Source organism: Rhea pennata, chromosome 3 (genome assembly GCF_028389875.1).
Source record: "Rhea pennata isolate bPtePen1 chromosome 3, bPtePen1.pri, whole genome shotgun sequence".
In the NCBI taxonomy this organism is placed as follows: Eukaryota; Metazoa; Chordata; class Aves; order Rheiformes; family Rheidae; genus Rhea; species Rhea pennata.
In genome coordinates, this window is record NC_084665.1 from 97,590,915 (window position 1) to 97,606,855 (window position 15,941).

Sequence of the window (15,941 nt, forward strand, 5' to 3'; positions counted from 1 at the left end):
ATCATTAACTTGTTTCACATGGACTAGCAGACATCAGATAGTAACAACCTTGCTCGGCTCTGAGCAAGGCTTGACTCAGAGCAGTGACCTAGAAGCAGCAGAAGTCCTCTCTCACTGTTAATCCTCTGCGCCACCGCCTTCCCCTCGAACACGCGCCTTTCGCTCTCAGCTATTTAAAGTATGCTGTAAATCTTTGCAGGAATTGGCCTTTTTCCAGAGAATGGCTGCAGTATACAATGCAGTCTGCATAACTCAGGAAAGATAATAATTATTGCGAAGAAAAGTGTTTGACATTTCAGAGTGTTGTAGTTAGGTTATTTTTATCTCTATTTTTGGTGCAAAGCTCCTACTGACAGAGATGCAAATTATGTACATAGGAAACATTCCTATCTGGCTTTTGTTGTGAATCACTTGACTCTTCATTTGTCAGTCACAATATCAGTAAGGTGATAGTTTCCATTATCACCTTCCTTACACTTAGGGGAGATTTTTTTTTAAGCTGATGTTAGCTTTACAAAAAAAATTTCTTCCAAAAAATTATACTTAGCTGCATGCTATAAATTTTATGGATTTCTCAATCTATAATTTATATGGTCACAAATTCTGGGAATTGACTGTTTATAAAATTTTAGCTTTAGGAAAGTATATAGGCAAAGATCCATTAGCAAGCAAGAATGAGTAATCGTAAGATATGTTATGATAAGTATTGTTGTTAAAAGTGCCCTCTTCAAATTTACATAGAAAAAAAAAATAACTAAAAGACATACAGAAAGTCTAGATTCCTTGGACAGTAAGACTTATCAAGTTTGTTTTATAAAAGAGCCAACTGACTGTAAAAAGGAATAAAAAAATGGTGGCAACAATAGGTTTTTGTCTTGGGCAACTCAGCTGTAGAACATACAGAAATAAATGAGAAAGCAACAAAACAAGTTCTGTGACATTTCAGGAGTGACTAATTTACGCATGACAGCAGGAAATATCTAATCATATCTGATGAGATACACTTCAGAGCATTGCATCAAAAACACGAGAGAGGCAGAGAAACTTATTTATAGGCATGTTACATTCCTTCTTAAATGAGCTGCAGTAAAATATTTAACAATCTTTATAAGGGCTACCACTAAAAAATAAATCAACATAATGGACAGTTTCCTGGTTCACTGTCTATCTTTTTGTTTTTGTTTTTTAAGAAAAGTTGTTCTTATATTTTTCTGGAAGAAACGTCCTGGATGTTTCCCTGATATTACTGGCAGACTTTTTTTCTCTTCTGGATTCATGTAATATTGCCCTTCCTTGCTCTTAAACATCTGAGCACTTGATTCTTCACTATTTTACAGTACAAATAGCTAGTTACAGCTAGACAAACTATGCAGAAAAATAACTATCAAATCTCTTGTTCCTGGCTGGGTAGATGAGGGGAGAGCAGTGGACGTTGTGTACCTTGACTTCAGCAAGGATTTCGACACTGTTTCCCATAACATCCTCATAGGAAAACTTAAGAAGTGTGGGCTAGGTGGGTGGACAGTGAGGCAGAAAGAGAACTGGCTGAACGGCAGAGCTCAGAGGGTTGTGATCAGCAGTGCAGAGTCTAGTTGGAGGCCTTTGGCTAGCGGTGTCCCCCTGGGGTCAGTACTGGCTCCAGTCTTGTTCATCTTGAAGGGACAGAGTGAAGCCGCGGCAAGTTTGCCGACAATACCAAACTGAGAGGAGTGTCTGATACACCTGAGGGCTGTGCCACCATTCAGGGAGACCTGGAGAGGCTGGGAGGAGAGGAACCTCATGAGGTTCAACAAGGGCAAGTGCAGGGTCCTGCACCTAGTGAGGAATAACCCCAGGCACCAGATGGAGGTTGACCTATTGGAAAGCAGCTCTGCAGAGAAAGACCTGGGAATCCAGATGGACAAGTTCACCATGAGCCACCAATGTGCCCTTGTAGCCAAGAAGGCCAATGGTATCCTGGGCTATATTGGGAAGAGTGTTGCCAGCAGGTCAAGGGAGGTGATCCTGCCTCTCTACTCAGCCCTGGGGAGGCCTCATCTCGAGTGCTGTGTCCAGTTCTGGGCTCCCCACTACAAGAGAGACGTGGAACTACTGGAGAGAGTCCAGCGTAGGGCTACAAAGATGATCAGAGGGCTGGAGCATCTGCCCTATGAGGAACGGCTGCGAGAGCTGGGCCTGTTTGGCCTGGAGAAGAGAAGGCTAATAATGGACCTTATCAATGATAAATGTTATTATTTCCCTAGTATCTCTTTGATTGTTCAAAGATATGATATCTGTATGTTGTTTTTCATCAAGCTATTTGGCGTCTTATTCTTCTGTCCTTGAACAGATTATGACCCCAAACCATACTACAAAATGAATTATATAATTACAGTAAAAATCTCTTACTAAAAGAATAACATGACTACAAAGTCAACCACAGAGAAATCAGACACGAGAGGGAAAATCCCTTTCTTCTTAGCCCATAGCTGGTTTTGTTTTCAGGAGTGTTGCCAGGTCTCAGTTTTCTGAAATACGCTCTGGTGTTCCAGGTAAAGTCTTTTCTTCTTGCATATTCAATATTGGAGAATCTTTTAAGTATTAAAACATAAGAACAGCTATGTCAGGTCAGATCAGAAGTCCATCTGGTACAGTATCCTTCTTCTGGTACAGGTTAAGAGTGGCACCTGCAGAAGCATATAGGAATAGAACACGTATGTAGCAACATACAGTCTGCAGGGATTTGTGGCTTGATGTGGTCCTTGGTGGACTTTTCCAACATTGATCTGCAATGTCTCTTTTTGATCCCATATAGCCTTTTAGCATTTGCAATGTCCTGCAGAGATGAATTCCACTGCTTAACTGCACGTTGCATGGAGAAATGTGGCCTCGTGGTTTTTTTGAATCTTCTGGCTCCAGCCTTTTTTCTGGAGTGCTGTGTCCAGTTCTGGGCTCCCCACTAAAAGAGAGACATGGAACTACTGGAGAGAGTCCAGCACAGGGCTACAAAGATGATCAGAGGACAACAGCATCTCCTGCACGAGGAAAGGCTGTGAGAACTGGGTCTGTTCATCCTGGAGAAGAGAAGAGTGAGAGGGGAAGAGAGCAACAAACTGTTGTTCTCTATTTGTTTTTCTCACGCTGCTCAGATTTTTATTAAATATCACTTTTTCAAGGTTGAAGAACCCTCACCTACTTGTTATTCATGTTGAAACCAGTCCAAACCTTTGATTAACCCTGATGACCATGCTTTATACAGCAGCAGCTGCTATTTTCTGTTTTGTTCATGATTGCTTCCCTAATTTCTCCCGACATTCAACTTGCTTTTTTTACCTACCCTTGAAAGTGAGTTATGTTTACATACCCTGTCCTATTGCCATGCATCTTTCTAGAATGGTGGGAGCTACTATAAACTTAGATCTGTTTGGACATTGCCAATTATTTCCTATTTATTTATATGGAATTTCATCTGTTATTTTTTCAAACACTTATTAGGTATTTTGAGACCTTCTTGCAACTTTACACACTCAGCTTTCATCTTTATTGCTCACATAGCTTCCTCTTATCTGCAAATGTTACCACCTTATTGTTCACACTTCTACAGGTCATTTATCTATATGTTGAACAGTGCAGGCCTTTGTGTAAATCTCTATGGGACTTTGTTAATAACCCTCCATCTACTTTCAGAATGATCATCAATTCTACCCTTTGTTTTCTATTCTGTAATTGTCATCTTTCCAGGAAAATGCCTTCCTTATCCCACGGCTGGTTACTGTTTCTAGGAGGCTTCTGAAATTTGTCTTGGAATTGCGGGAGAGAGTGTGAACTGTGTCTGTCTCGTTTGCATGCTCATCCATTAGGTGATTACAAGTAAATCCTTTCTAAAGGGTCCTTGTCTCAGCCTGTCCCTGATGCTTTTAAATGTGAAGAAAAGCTTTGTCACTCAATCCAGTAGACACAGTGGGCAGACAGAGAGCACAGACTGGATGGTGCTTGTTGGATGCATTTTTATTCTCAGTATCCAGCCCAGTGCATCCCTCGCAGACTCTAGACAGAAAAATAATAATTTCCTCACTAACTTTTCTATAATGCTTATCAGCATAATAGCCAAACATTCCACAAATATGTATGAATTTATGTTTACCATTCTCCCCACCACAGCCTTATGGGAATAGGTCCTGTAACTATCTCATTTTATAGATAGCATTTGAGAACCAGCAGTTAAGGTAAAAATATTAAATAGATGCTAATTCTAATTATGTAGCTTGTAATACCTAGGACTTGGATTTCCTGAGACACGCGTCTTTATAGCACGTTGAATGTTCCAGGCACAGCTTCTGTTTCCTTAGTTTTAAGTCTCTTGTAAACTAAGTGCTCAGTAAAGGAGAAGCCTATTCCTAATGATTATCAGTGAAAGGTTTTTTTATGAGCAAATTGCTTGGCACCAGAAGAGACTTTGTAGGTGAGACAGCGGAACAATCTGATGCTGCCCTCAACCACTTGTCCAAAAGGCACCTCTTTTCTGCTTTTACAGTGCTCTTCTGCTGTCACCATATACTTTCCAAATCCTGCAACAAATATTGAAGGAGCTCCACAAAGAGAAGCCTTGTTCACTCCTGATTCCTGACTTACTTACCTTAGCTGTCCTGCATTTGAAATGAAGCATATTTCTGAAGGAGGCAGGGGGAGGTGGTGAAATGAAGGAGCACCTAATGACCCTGTTATTTTAATGACCCTGTTATTTTCAAACTGCTGTTTCCCTCTTTTAACTTTTTCGTTCTTTTAAAGTCTTTTTCCTGATTAGTCCTCTTCGTTTTTAAGTAAGCTGAAAAAAGAAAATGTAAATCCCTCACGTTGATGCCTACAATTTTTTTATGAGGACTGAAACTTTTAATTGCACAGCACAGCTATCTGCCCAAAGAGTTGAGATGGTTCTGATGCTCGGGTGAAAGTGGGAGGGCAGTGGATGTAATCATGAATTTATCAGCATCATCACTCTCTTTCCCTCGAGCTGGACAGGCATGGATTTATCCACAGTTTCTTGTGCCACCATCTACCATGCTTTCCCTACATCCTAGTTTGAAAATAACACCCACTGCAAGAGCAGAGGAGACTGAGGTCCAAAACTTCAGTGATGATAACACTGTGAAGTAGTTGCTGATCCTGATACTTATTTTGTGCCCGTATCTGTTAGCTCTGTCTTTGATACGAGTATAAGGGGGTGACTGGTTTAAACTATAAAGAACAGAAAATTAAATTCTGCATTTTGAGAGTATCTCTGTGCAGCATTTTAAATTTCAGCAGCATGTTGGATGACCCAGCCCATGGTCATCTTCTTGGTCAACACATGCCTATATTTAAAACTCAGTCAAAAATACAGCCATTCAAGTGATTCAAGAAACAGATAGACACAAGAGAACAACCGACAATCATATTCTATTCTTAATTGTCACTTGTAGAGCTCAAAGCTAAGCATGCACTGGGCTGCAGTCACTTGTAAAGGAAAGGCTTTCACTGGGGGACAGAAGAGAAACGAAGCACCTAGTTGCTTGTGGTTCTGTACAGCTCCAAAAGAAATCTGGAGGAAAAGCGCCCAGGACTTGGCACCCTGCTCACATGCACACTGCTGCTAATGGCATAATGGTGCACTCACTGAGAGGAAGCTTAAGGAAGGCAAAACATAATGTTAACACATTTTTGTTGTGTTAGTTTCACCTCAATGAGCTTCTGACCAGAACATTTTTTTGCAACCTAATAACAATCTTGAGGTCAATAATGACATGTAAGGGAAAGGCAAATGTGTATTTTTTTAAAGATCTGTGCAAGGGTAGTACAAGTCTTATTATAAACAGTTAAATACTAACAAGCTATTACAGTTATACTTCATAATGTTTTATTATTGTGTTATTCTTATCTATTTATGGATTTTATATTTCTTACAAGGGAGAAAATAACAAGCGTTAAATTTTGGAAGAGTTAGTTAAATATAGAACATATTTTGTGGATTAAAATATTAAATATCACAAATTATGTATAGAGGCCTATATATGACAACATTTTCTGATTCTGGAATTTGCACTGATACCATATGTTATTGAAACCCATCTTTGATCATAGAACAAACTGTCCATCTGATTCTTCCTGTCCCAGGGCTTTTCAGATAGCATGTGTATAAACATAAGATGCCATAAGTCTGCAAAAAGCTTGAAATAACTCTGGGCAGAGCTGACGACTTTGGGGATCATCATTCCAGACTGAAAGCCTCTCGAGAAACCACATGGTCTCCAGCACTGTGAAATCTGTCTTTTCTCCCAAGCCACCACGGAAATCAGAATTTTTACCGTGGAATTTGCTTTTATGTGGAAGCAAGCATTTCCTCTCCTTCCTTGCCCTGCTGAGCTCTCTCTCCCTGTGCCTAATCTCACTCATTTTTTTTTCTCCAAAGGGAGATTTAGGGATGCTGAGCGAAACCTGTGTTGTCCTTGGGGCTTAGCTGCCGGAGCTGGCTGGGATGGAGGAGCAGGATGTGGTGGGACAAGCTGGGGGCAGGCGAGTGACAGGGCAGGAGCACGGCTGATGCCCAGCGAGAAATAGCCATACACTACTTCTACTTTCATGAGTATTTTTACCTCTGAACCACTGTAGTGGTCACATAGGAGAGGGAAATCCTGATCCTGTTTAAATTGATAGAAGTTTTGTTACTGGTTTCAGTGGGGACATGTTTTCTCTCAAAGAGTGTTTCATGTCAGTAGAATAAAATTGTTGCTGCATCACATAGAAATGAATATCAATGGAAATGGCAAGGATAACGTCATGTCAAGGATTGCAAAAAGCTCTGAAACTTGTGATCAGCTAACATTAGTTCAGATCAAAAGGAATCTGAAAGTATTTAGATGTATATTATATTTTCCCTGTTCTGTTGAAACATGCCAGAATATTCTTTTCCCCATGTAAAGTGGTGTTCTAGTGAGTTAGGGTAGTATTTAGGTAATTCAGAATGACAAAGAGACAACAATATAAAACAGTATCATCAATACATATAACATTGAAACTGGAAATAGTTTTAAATTTGTGGGTTTTTTTTAATTTTGTGCAGTTGTAGCTTTTGGAATGAGCTTTTAAAAATGGTATTTTTTGTAAATGAGAAGTTATTCACTGCATTTTACGCTCACCAAGCCTTTTCGCCAAATTCACTGCATTTTTTGCTCACTAACGCGTAATCATGCAGCACTCGTTTCTGATCTTATTTCAGTTGTTTAAAATCAGTAAAATGAGTGAAATCAATAAGTGAAATGAGTGATTGACTCTGCTGTAAGCTAAGCGAGATCAGAATCCTAATTTTGCTGAAACGCAACTAGATTTATTGTGATCTTAGCATGGTTTTGCCTAAGGTCTGCTTAACTTTTCTTTTGATTTTCCCTGCAATTTCTCTAGAAAATAAATTCTTCTGTATTTAAGATAATTGGAATTACTGACTGTGACATTAGGGGATAATTGCTGTCTGGCACCCCTGGAGACAAAATACAAATCTTTTGACCTAGAATGAAATGAAAATAGGAAAGATACCAAATCTAGACGTTTACTCAAAGATACGGGAACTGGAAGCCTCATTCATGGAAAGAATTCCTCTGGCAAAGGGACAGGGAGTTACGGCGGACACACAGCTGTGGGCGAAGTTCACCTGGTCTGATGCACAAATCACCTCTGCTTGCGCTCTGTGAACGCTCCAGAGGGATTTCTTGAATTTTGGAGAGTACTTTGTGACAGCCTGGGAGTTCACAGCCTGGCTTCAGTGACCTTACAGTGAGGCTACCCCGGAAAGCTGATTGTACTGAGGGCTGAGAATCTGACCCCATATGTTTCCAGGTTTCTCTGAGTGACCTCTCCTAGAAAGAAGCTGTTTGGTCTTGGTGAAAAATGGAATCTGACAGCTTGGAAAGAAAAGCTGTTTTTCTCCCCATGCCAAAATTCATGTAATTTTGGACAGAAAAGTGCACTTTTATGATGAAGGTAAGAATTTATTGGGTAATAAATTATTTTTTAAATTCCAGTGATGTGTTGGAACTTGACAAGGATTATAGTTTTACTGTCAGTTTTATTATCCCACACTTCTGGATGTCAGTTTAATTATTTGTTGTTGGTTTAATTGAAAGGCCCTTAAGTGAGTGCAAGTTTTGCCCCTGATATCAATGAGATCAGTCACAGGTCCAGGCTGTCTTAATTCTTGGAATGATTAATAGTAGGCAGATCTTTCCGGCTCACCATCAGTCACAGCCACGCACAATTATTCTTGAACTGCCAAAGCCAAACACAAAGCAACAATTAACACACTTAAGTTAACTTAGTGGTACATGCTTATTGTAAAAAAAGTCTACTAAAATAAAAAGAGAATAGGCAGCAGAAATCATTGTGCTATAGTAATAAAGAAGAATAAAGAAGACAGTAATGTATAAAATAGGTTTTTGTTACTGGATACTGAGTAAAGAAGGGTAAGGTAATCAGGAACATGGAGTCAGTAAAATACTATTCAAGGCAATTAACGTTGTGTCCAAATAAATATTTGCATGAAAACCACCCTCATGTCTTTCACACTTATTGTTGTGTGTTCTTCCTCAGTTTCACACTTGAAATAAAAATGTGGCTATGCGAAGCTGTAGTTAAATAAGAAAGAAGGCACAATTTCGAAGAGAAGTAACTAAGTGAGGTCGAAGTAACATTCCAGGAAGAGCTAAATAAACAAGTGACTTCCAGCCTGTTTCCCTCGCTCTTCTTCTCCTGTAGTGCAGAGAAGGAGCACTAAGAAGAGCAGAGAGGGAGGGCAGGGAGCAGTGATTGCTGCTCCTTCGTGAGACGACTCACTTGGGCAGAGGCCTCCTTTTAACCAAGTGAATTGGACTTTTGTTCCCTCAGTTCCCAAAGCTTGTTCCTGAGCCTACAGTATCAGGAAATATGGCTCATATCCTCTTCAGAGGAAGGGCAAACTTGCTTCTCCCACTCAAAAGTATAAGGCAGGGGCACTGAGCTCCTTCCAGCTGAGTCAAACAATGAACATCATGAGGCAGCTTAACTTAACTGTCCCAGATCGGGTCAGTCTGAGCTGAACTGAGGAACCTTCTTTGCCACATTTAACAGCTCCTTCTGAGCCAAATGTTCGTTTTTGTGGTTTGCACTGGATTGCACCTCTTGAAAGTCTAACTGCAGTCATGTCACTGAAATTTTTGTCATCAGAGAGAACAAGCCTTTATACCTGCAAAAGAAGCTGGGTCCACCTGATTTATTTGCTATTTCCCTCCAATCCAACCACAGACTTTCCGGACAGCTGTAAGAAAGCATGTTCTCCAACTCAAGCTACACATAAGAACAGGAATATGGAATCAGAAATTTAAGGAGAGGAATATGAAGTCAGATATGTAAGCACACTTTAAAATCCTAATAAGGTGATAACATTCCTACATAGGTTGTTTTCAAGAAATTATCTGAAACAAGTCACCATGCCTTAGCTGAACAACAGAGATCTTTTGTAGAATTATGTTCTCTGTTATTTAATTAAATCCTTTTAAAAGTATAGTAGTTAGTGCTTAGACAATAAATCGCTGAACAAGTAGCTAAACAGCAGTCACTGGGATTTTCTGAAAAAATCTGTATTAGCCTGATTTGTAAAAAGAGAAAAATGTAGATTATAAAGTGACCTAGAGATACATCAGCATCAACATACTCAGCTCATTTAAGTGTGAATACTAGTTGGACAGTGACCTTCTCAAAGATTTATAAGATATATATATACCATCTGTCTCAGTTTACATTTGCATGAAAGGGATGTAATATTGACTAGATCATGGGGCTATTAAATCAGCTACCACTGGTTTGCCTATTAACATTTGTCTGCCTTTTTGAAGATAACATGATAATTATTAGTAGGATATTTAAACAGACAGTGTATCATAGATGATGAGTTCTGTTTCAGGATGAAGACATCAAAATATGCACAAGACAGTCTCAGCATATTAGCATCTTTTACAGAGTTTTTTCTTGTGCACAAATAGAATAGCAAATAGGCATTCCAAGCCTTGATTATACAGTGCTTCCTATGTTTTTATTTCCCTACCTATATCTTTTGAAGATGCTAGATCAAGAAAAGACGTATTCCAGTCACCCATGAGAACTGCTGAAATAAAATGCAAACGACAATAGCTTATGATTGTTCAGAAACTGATCATTATGTCATCTCTGAATTTCTTGGAACAAGGCTCCCCCTCCTTGAAGGGCAGGAGCCGAATAACCCCAGGCACAAGCAATGACAAAATTTTTCATGTCGTGTGCCAAAAACACTTCCTAACGTACTCAAGGATGGAGTTCTATATCTAACCTCTGAGATGATTTTTTTCTTCATTAGTGCAGTTTTAAATAAATGGATAATACTAACCCTTCTCAAATGCAAATTTAACACCAAAACTTAGATGTTTTTGCACCAGAATCTTTTCTGTTCCTTCACAAACTTCCTGCTGCTCCTCATAAGTCCTGGGTACTTTCACTTATTCCTTTCCATGCCATGTCATCTCTTCTCCTTCTTTATAGCTTCAGGTGACTTCCACATCCTTCTTCTGCTCCTTAGAGCCTCCTCTTGTGCCCTGGAGATACCACTACATGACGCAACAGTGATAGCTGCATGGTGGATGAGTGACTCAGGTGTATGGTGACTTGGGCAATGTTAATGTGAAATCAAATTAATATCTTTTGATTTTTTAATTCATTGACAACAGTATTACATGCCCTTTCTGGCACACACATTGTAGGTTCACCATCACGATGCTAGATTGTGAGGCTTCCTTAGGATATTTTGCTCTTGATGAGGCACAAAATGGAATTGCCAAACATCTGCTGTTCAGGCATTAAAATGAGACATTGCTCACAGAAAACTGTTCATGTCTATGGTCCCCTTCTAACAATACATATGATAGTGTGAACAACATTGACACTGGAATTACCAGCATGAGGTCTGTGAGTTACAGCTAATTGGGATGATTGAGATAGTTCATTTCTGAGTTATTGCCTCAGACTCTCAGCAGACAGCAGAATTCACTGCATGTGCAGTGACTTTTAAAAAAGTTATATTTTCTGTAATGCTAAACTACTTTAGAATATTAAGGATCTAGAGAAAAAGAGACCTTAACCATGTGATATGTTAGCACAAATCAGCATGCATTTCCATACAAACTGAATTTTGACTGGAATAGCTATCAGGACCTTCTGGTTATTCATCTCTTTTCCTTAATGTTTTCACACATATAGATTTCAGTTCCTCTCATTCTCTACATCTGCATGAGAAATATGAAAAACATCTTTGTGTGTCCAAATGTGTATGTTCTATGAAAAGAGAGTGTTTTATCAATGACAAATGAAGAATGGCAGTATGCTTAGTATTCCTTGAAAAGGTCCAAATTTAAGCAAAGAAAACAATTTTAAATACCAATTTTTATTCAGAAAAATCAACGGGGCATCACCAGCTGGATCCTCCCAAGGCCATCTGATGAGTAAATAAGTGAGAAGTGAAAATATCTTCTTTCTAGGACTGAGGTTCCCTTGTTCTCAAGGTTTTTTTGTGTTCACATGAGATTGGGGCCACCAGTTTCCTCTAAACGCCTTGGTGCATGCTATTCTTTCATCTGCTTCCCCAAACAGCAGACCCTGCCACTCAGAGACTGGCATTGCCTAAGTCACATTTTCTTAATCTCCCTATCCCCAGGCTGGCACAAGCAGCAGCCTTTTCTTCTCTCTCTTTGCTTCTTTATATGCAATGGGTTGCAGAGATCCGCCCTCAGACCCCACCAGGCCACACATGTCTGTCCAGCCTCCACCTCCTTCCCTCTGCAAGGTTAAAACAGACCCAGCAGTCTGAACCTCCCTCCTTGCTAAGTCCTGCATGGGGCAGTCTGCACCCCTTCACGCTCTCTTTAACAGGACCATGACAAGGAATCAGAAAGTGTGAATATATACACCAAATATTCACATAAGAGAAGTGAAGAAAACCAGCAGTGAAGATGAAAAGCAACTGGTAAGAAAGCGAGTGGGATTCATGAGAAATCTGTTTATAAGAGATGAGTTAAAGCTGTCCTTGCCAGCTGCCTTTTTTGTTGTTTGTTTTTATGACAGTGTTATATGAAAGAAATGTTTAGAAAGAACTTTATAGATATGTTTTGTTGCACAAAGATAAAAAAGTTCTTATGTAAAGAAATTGTCTTGCCAGTTCTGTCAATAAATCCTTTATTCATGTTTTTATATATGTAATAGGCATGGCTCTGAGGAGAAAGCCAATAACAGAATCTGTCAGAAACTATACATTCATATTGGAGTTTTCTTTCTGTTTACAGGAAAATTACAGCTTTCTTTTACGTGTGTAGTTTTCTGGGGTCTTTCGTCTCAGCTACCATCCAGCAACAATCAAGTAAGGAAACAGACCGTATCTGTTTCTTCTTTTTGTAATTTTGACTGTCAAAGAAATTATTCAGAGCTTATTCAAAATTAAAATACTCTCTAGCTAGCCATCACTGAAAGACAGAGTGGTCTGTGTGTATGTATGTACGTGTCTAAGTATGTATATGAGAAAGAGGGGAAAAAGCAAGAGCTGTATGTATTATTTCAAATTCAGCATTAGGTACATTTTAACGTAAAGTTTAAGCCTAGAAACAGGTAGTAGATACAGGACGTACACAAAAAAACATATTTCCATGCTTCTGGTTAAATATCCCTCTGCTATATGTGGTAACAAACTTAAACCACTTTATTTGGTGGGCATAAAATGTAAAAGACTGGCTGTCAGTCGTATATCTTATTCAATAATATAGAACGAGGCTGTTTCTAAGGTGTAACATGTCAGGCTGAATGTTCCCTTTAAGTCCATGTTGTTAGAAGGAAACCCACATTTATGCTTGGGTCCTTGCATCACACAAGAGGCTCTCTGTAGGTTGGAAATACATCTCCTTCCAATTTGCATGCTTCATTCTTCCCCATCCAGACTCTACTAACATTTTCCAGATTCATCTGATACTAGACTTGAGCAGAACTCTTTCTAATAAATGTTTATTTTCCCCTCCTCCTCCTTTCCCTTCCTTGAATTAGGGGAATTTGGTGGATTCTCATGTTTACTTCATGGCTTTTTGGCAGATAATATTCAGAAAAATTAAATTTTTATATTTGGTTTTCTCAGTGGAATTTCTTCTACATTCTTGCTTGGGTCAGTAGAAGAGGTCTGTAAATCCTGCTTGCCCCCACCCTGTAATTCATGAATGTCCATTCTCTGGTCAAACAGAGGAAAGTGGGAAGACCAGGAATGCCAGAGAGGACAGAAGAGAGGCCAACAGTTTCTCTTCTCAATAGCCTCCTTAGTTGACATGAGGTTTGTTTAAGTTTGCTTGGGATTAGGGAGACTGTTGATTCAGGCCTTTTTTTTTTTTTTTTTTTTTTTTAAAAAAAAAAAAAAAAAAAAAAAGTTAAACCACCAGAAGTTCCAGACCAAAAACTGCTTACAGAGCAGGCCTTTTTATGCTGGTACAACTATTTGTCCATAGTTCTGCTATAGAACAAGAATTATAACCCTCTGATTTTAAGGCTAAAAAAAAAAAAGAAGACGAAAAGCAAATAATCAGTCAATTCATAATTTTAAATTTAGAGCTCACTAGAAACAGATACTTATTTTCTCAGATCTTTGATTTCACTGAGTGCAGTTTAAATTTGTTATTTACTACAGCTACTTACTGTTACATATAATTCTATTTAATTGATAATACTTACAGTTGCTTCACTTGATTCCACTTCTAAGGCGATCTCAGGCAATGTGCACACGTGGTTAACAAATCCCCCTTTTCTGCAGGACTGCCAGTCATTCTGGGTTCAAGTCAGAGAACTGATCTCTGCCCAACAATCAGGATTGGCCAGGATGACTTACCAGGCAAGTAGTGTATGGATTTCTTCAGGAAAAATCTACTATTCAGAAACTTTATCAGGTTATATTCAGCTCTGTGATCGCACAATTCTCTAATTAAAGTAAAATGAAAGTTACATTCTGGATATATATTTTTATTTTTGTAGGCTTTGACCTGATTTCTCAGTTCCAAATAGAAAAAGCTGCCTCCCGAGGAATTGTCCAGAGAATAGTGGGCTCCACTGCTCTACAAGTCGCTTATAAACTGGGACCCAATGTAGACTTCAGGATTCCAACTAGGTAATGCCTTTTGTTGTCTGTTTTGAAAATATACACTCTTTGCCATATTATTATTTAAGGGATAACTCCTCTCCTCAGATGGATCTCCTAGTTTGCACAGCTTTTGGAATTGGAATGATGAGTCCATTTTTTTTTTAATTGACAGCATCAGACTAGACTGATTCTGTAGCAGTAATTTGAGGGAATTCCGCTTTCCTCTACCTCTGGTACTGCTCAGAACATCTGGAGATTTGCTGAAAGAAAGGAATTCATCTCTAGGAACCAAAGCCAGCAATCATACATGATATAAAAAATGAGAGGGAGGCAAAAAACAGTGGGAAAATGGGGGAAGTTTTCTTAAGACTTTGGAACAAAGGGATCTTTCTGCTCATGTAAGGACTGCAGGAGCAAGGTAGGATAAAAGCTGACTGATTATATGGTAGGTTATTTTTGCATTTTGTATAGTGGGTGCATGTGTGTTCCCGGGTGATTTCCGCTCACTTAATCTGTAAAAGATGAAAACTGTTTTTTTAGCTTGTCACAGCCAAATTGCAGTAAGAGCCAGGATTTAGGAATCTAACTGTGTTTGTACTTTATGGGCCAGCCTATTGATGCTGGTGAAGGAATAGAGACAGTACAGCAGGGTAGAGATGTTTTTGCCAAATTTAGGCAAGGCTGGATTCTGGTCCAGTGCCTTCTGTAAGTAAGAATGCTTTTAATTAGCAATGAACTGGCAAGGTCCCTAATTGGACTACTGTTTCAGCTGAGGATTATCAGAGTGCAAGGTGTTTCTGTCATACTCTGACTACCACTGACAAGTCCCTCTTGCTCCAGTCCTGCCTCGTCGCTGCCTTCTTGGCCATTGGGTTAAGAAGCCAGTAGTTTAAACCTCAACTCTCTGACTACACTGGGCTCATTGCATTCTTTACAGCAGTAAATCAAGGCTGCCAGTGTATAAAGGTGAATACAATTACAGAGAGTAAATGGGATCTTTGTTTCATTAAAAATGGGAGATTTTCAGATTCCCAGCTCTCATATCTCAGCTCAGAAGCAGTCTGACCTGTCAATGCAGTCAGTATTTTAAATTTTAAGAAAATTGGCTCAGGTCACTTATACACACTAGAGTAAATGACTCTAGGGAGATATAAGCCAGAGAGATAAAAGTTATCCCTGACCAAGCTGATGTCAGTGTGCCATGGCTAACTACTTGCATTTGGCTTCTTGGCTTGGTGGAGTGCTGTAGTATCATGAATTTATCATGTTCAAGATGCTACCTGGTACCTCCAGTCAGATTTATGCTGTTCCACTATGCTAGCTCATTGTATAACTGAAATCTGGCCCCAGCTCAAACTAAAAAGCCACCTGCACTGAAACAGTGTGTCTTGTCTTAGGGAATGAGTTAAGCCTTGAGTCTTGACAGCGGTCTAGCACAGTCGGTGTGCTGCTTCTCTGTCTTTGAGCCTAGTTCTGCTGCCCTGCTCCAGTGTGATTTTACCATGCGCCCCTCTCACTAAGCTCAGAAGGAGTTTGGGAGTAGGTCACTGAGGCCCACCTTAGCCTAGCACCAGTTCCAATAACAATCTTAAAATAAGCCCAGATACCCCTACAGCATTTATACAATGTGGTATGGGGGGAGGGGGTTGCTGATATGAATTTGTAGTGATTTAATGTCCGAGGAGCATTAAAGGAGGTAGTAGGTTATGCAGACCACCCTGAAGGAGACAGAGTGTCTGTGAGGGCCCTGGCGTAGCCGGGGTCCGTCAGA

The 15,941-nt window shown here is 39.5% G+C and overlaps 1 protein-coding gene across 1 annotated transcript in view; it reads left to right on the forward strand.

Annotated features, from left to right (window-relative positions):
• Positions 1-12,017: 12,017 nt before the first annotated feature.
• The window catches only part of COL9A1 (collagen type IX alpha 1 chain), a 66,673-nt gene continuing 62,749 nt past the window's right edge, over positions 12,018-15,941 (forward strand). The window contains exons 1-4 of the mRNA XM_062571085.1: positions 12,018-12,031; positions 12,348-12,421; positions 13,847-13,924; positions 14,065-14,197. Coding sequence (XP_062427069.1) covers positions 12,018-12,031; positions 12,348-12,421; positions 13,847-13,924; positions 14,065-14,197 — 299 coding nt within the window. The remainder of the gene's footprint in view (positions 12,032-12,347; positions 12,422-13,846; positions 13,925-14,064; positions 14,198-15,941) is intronic.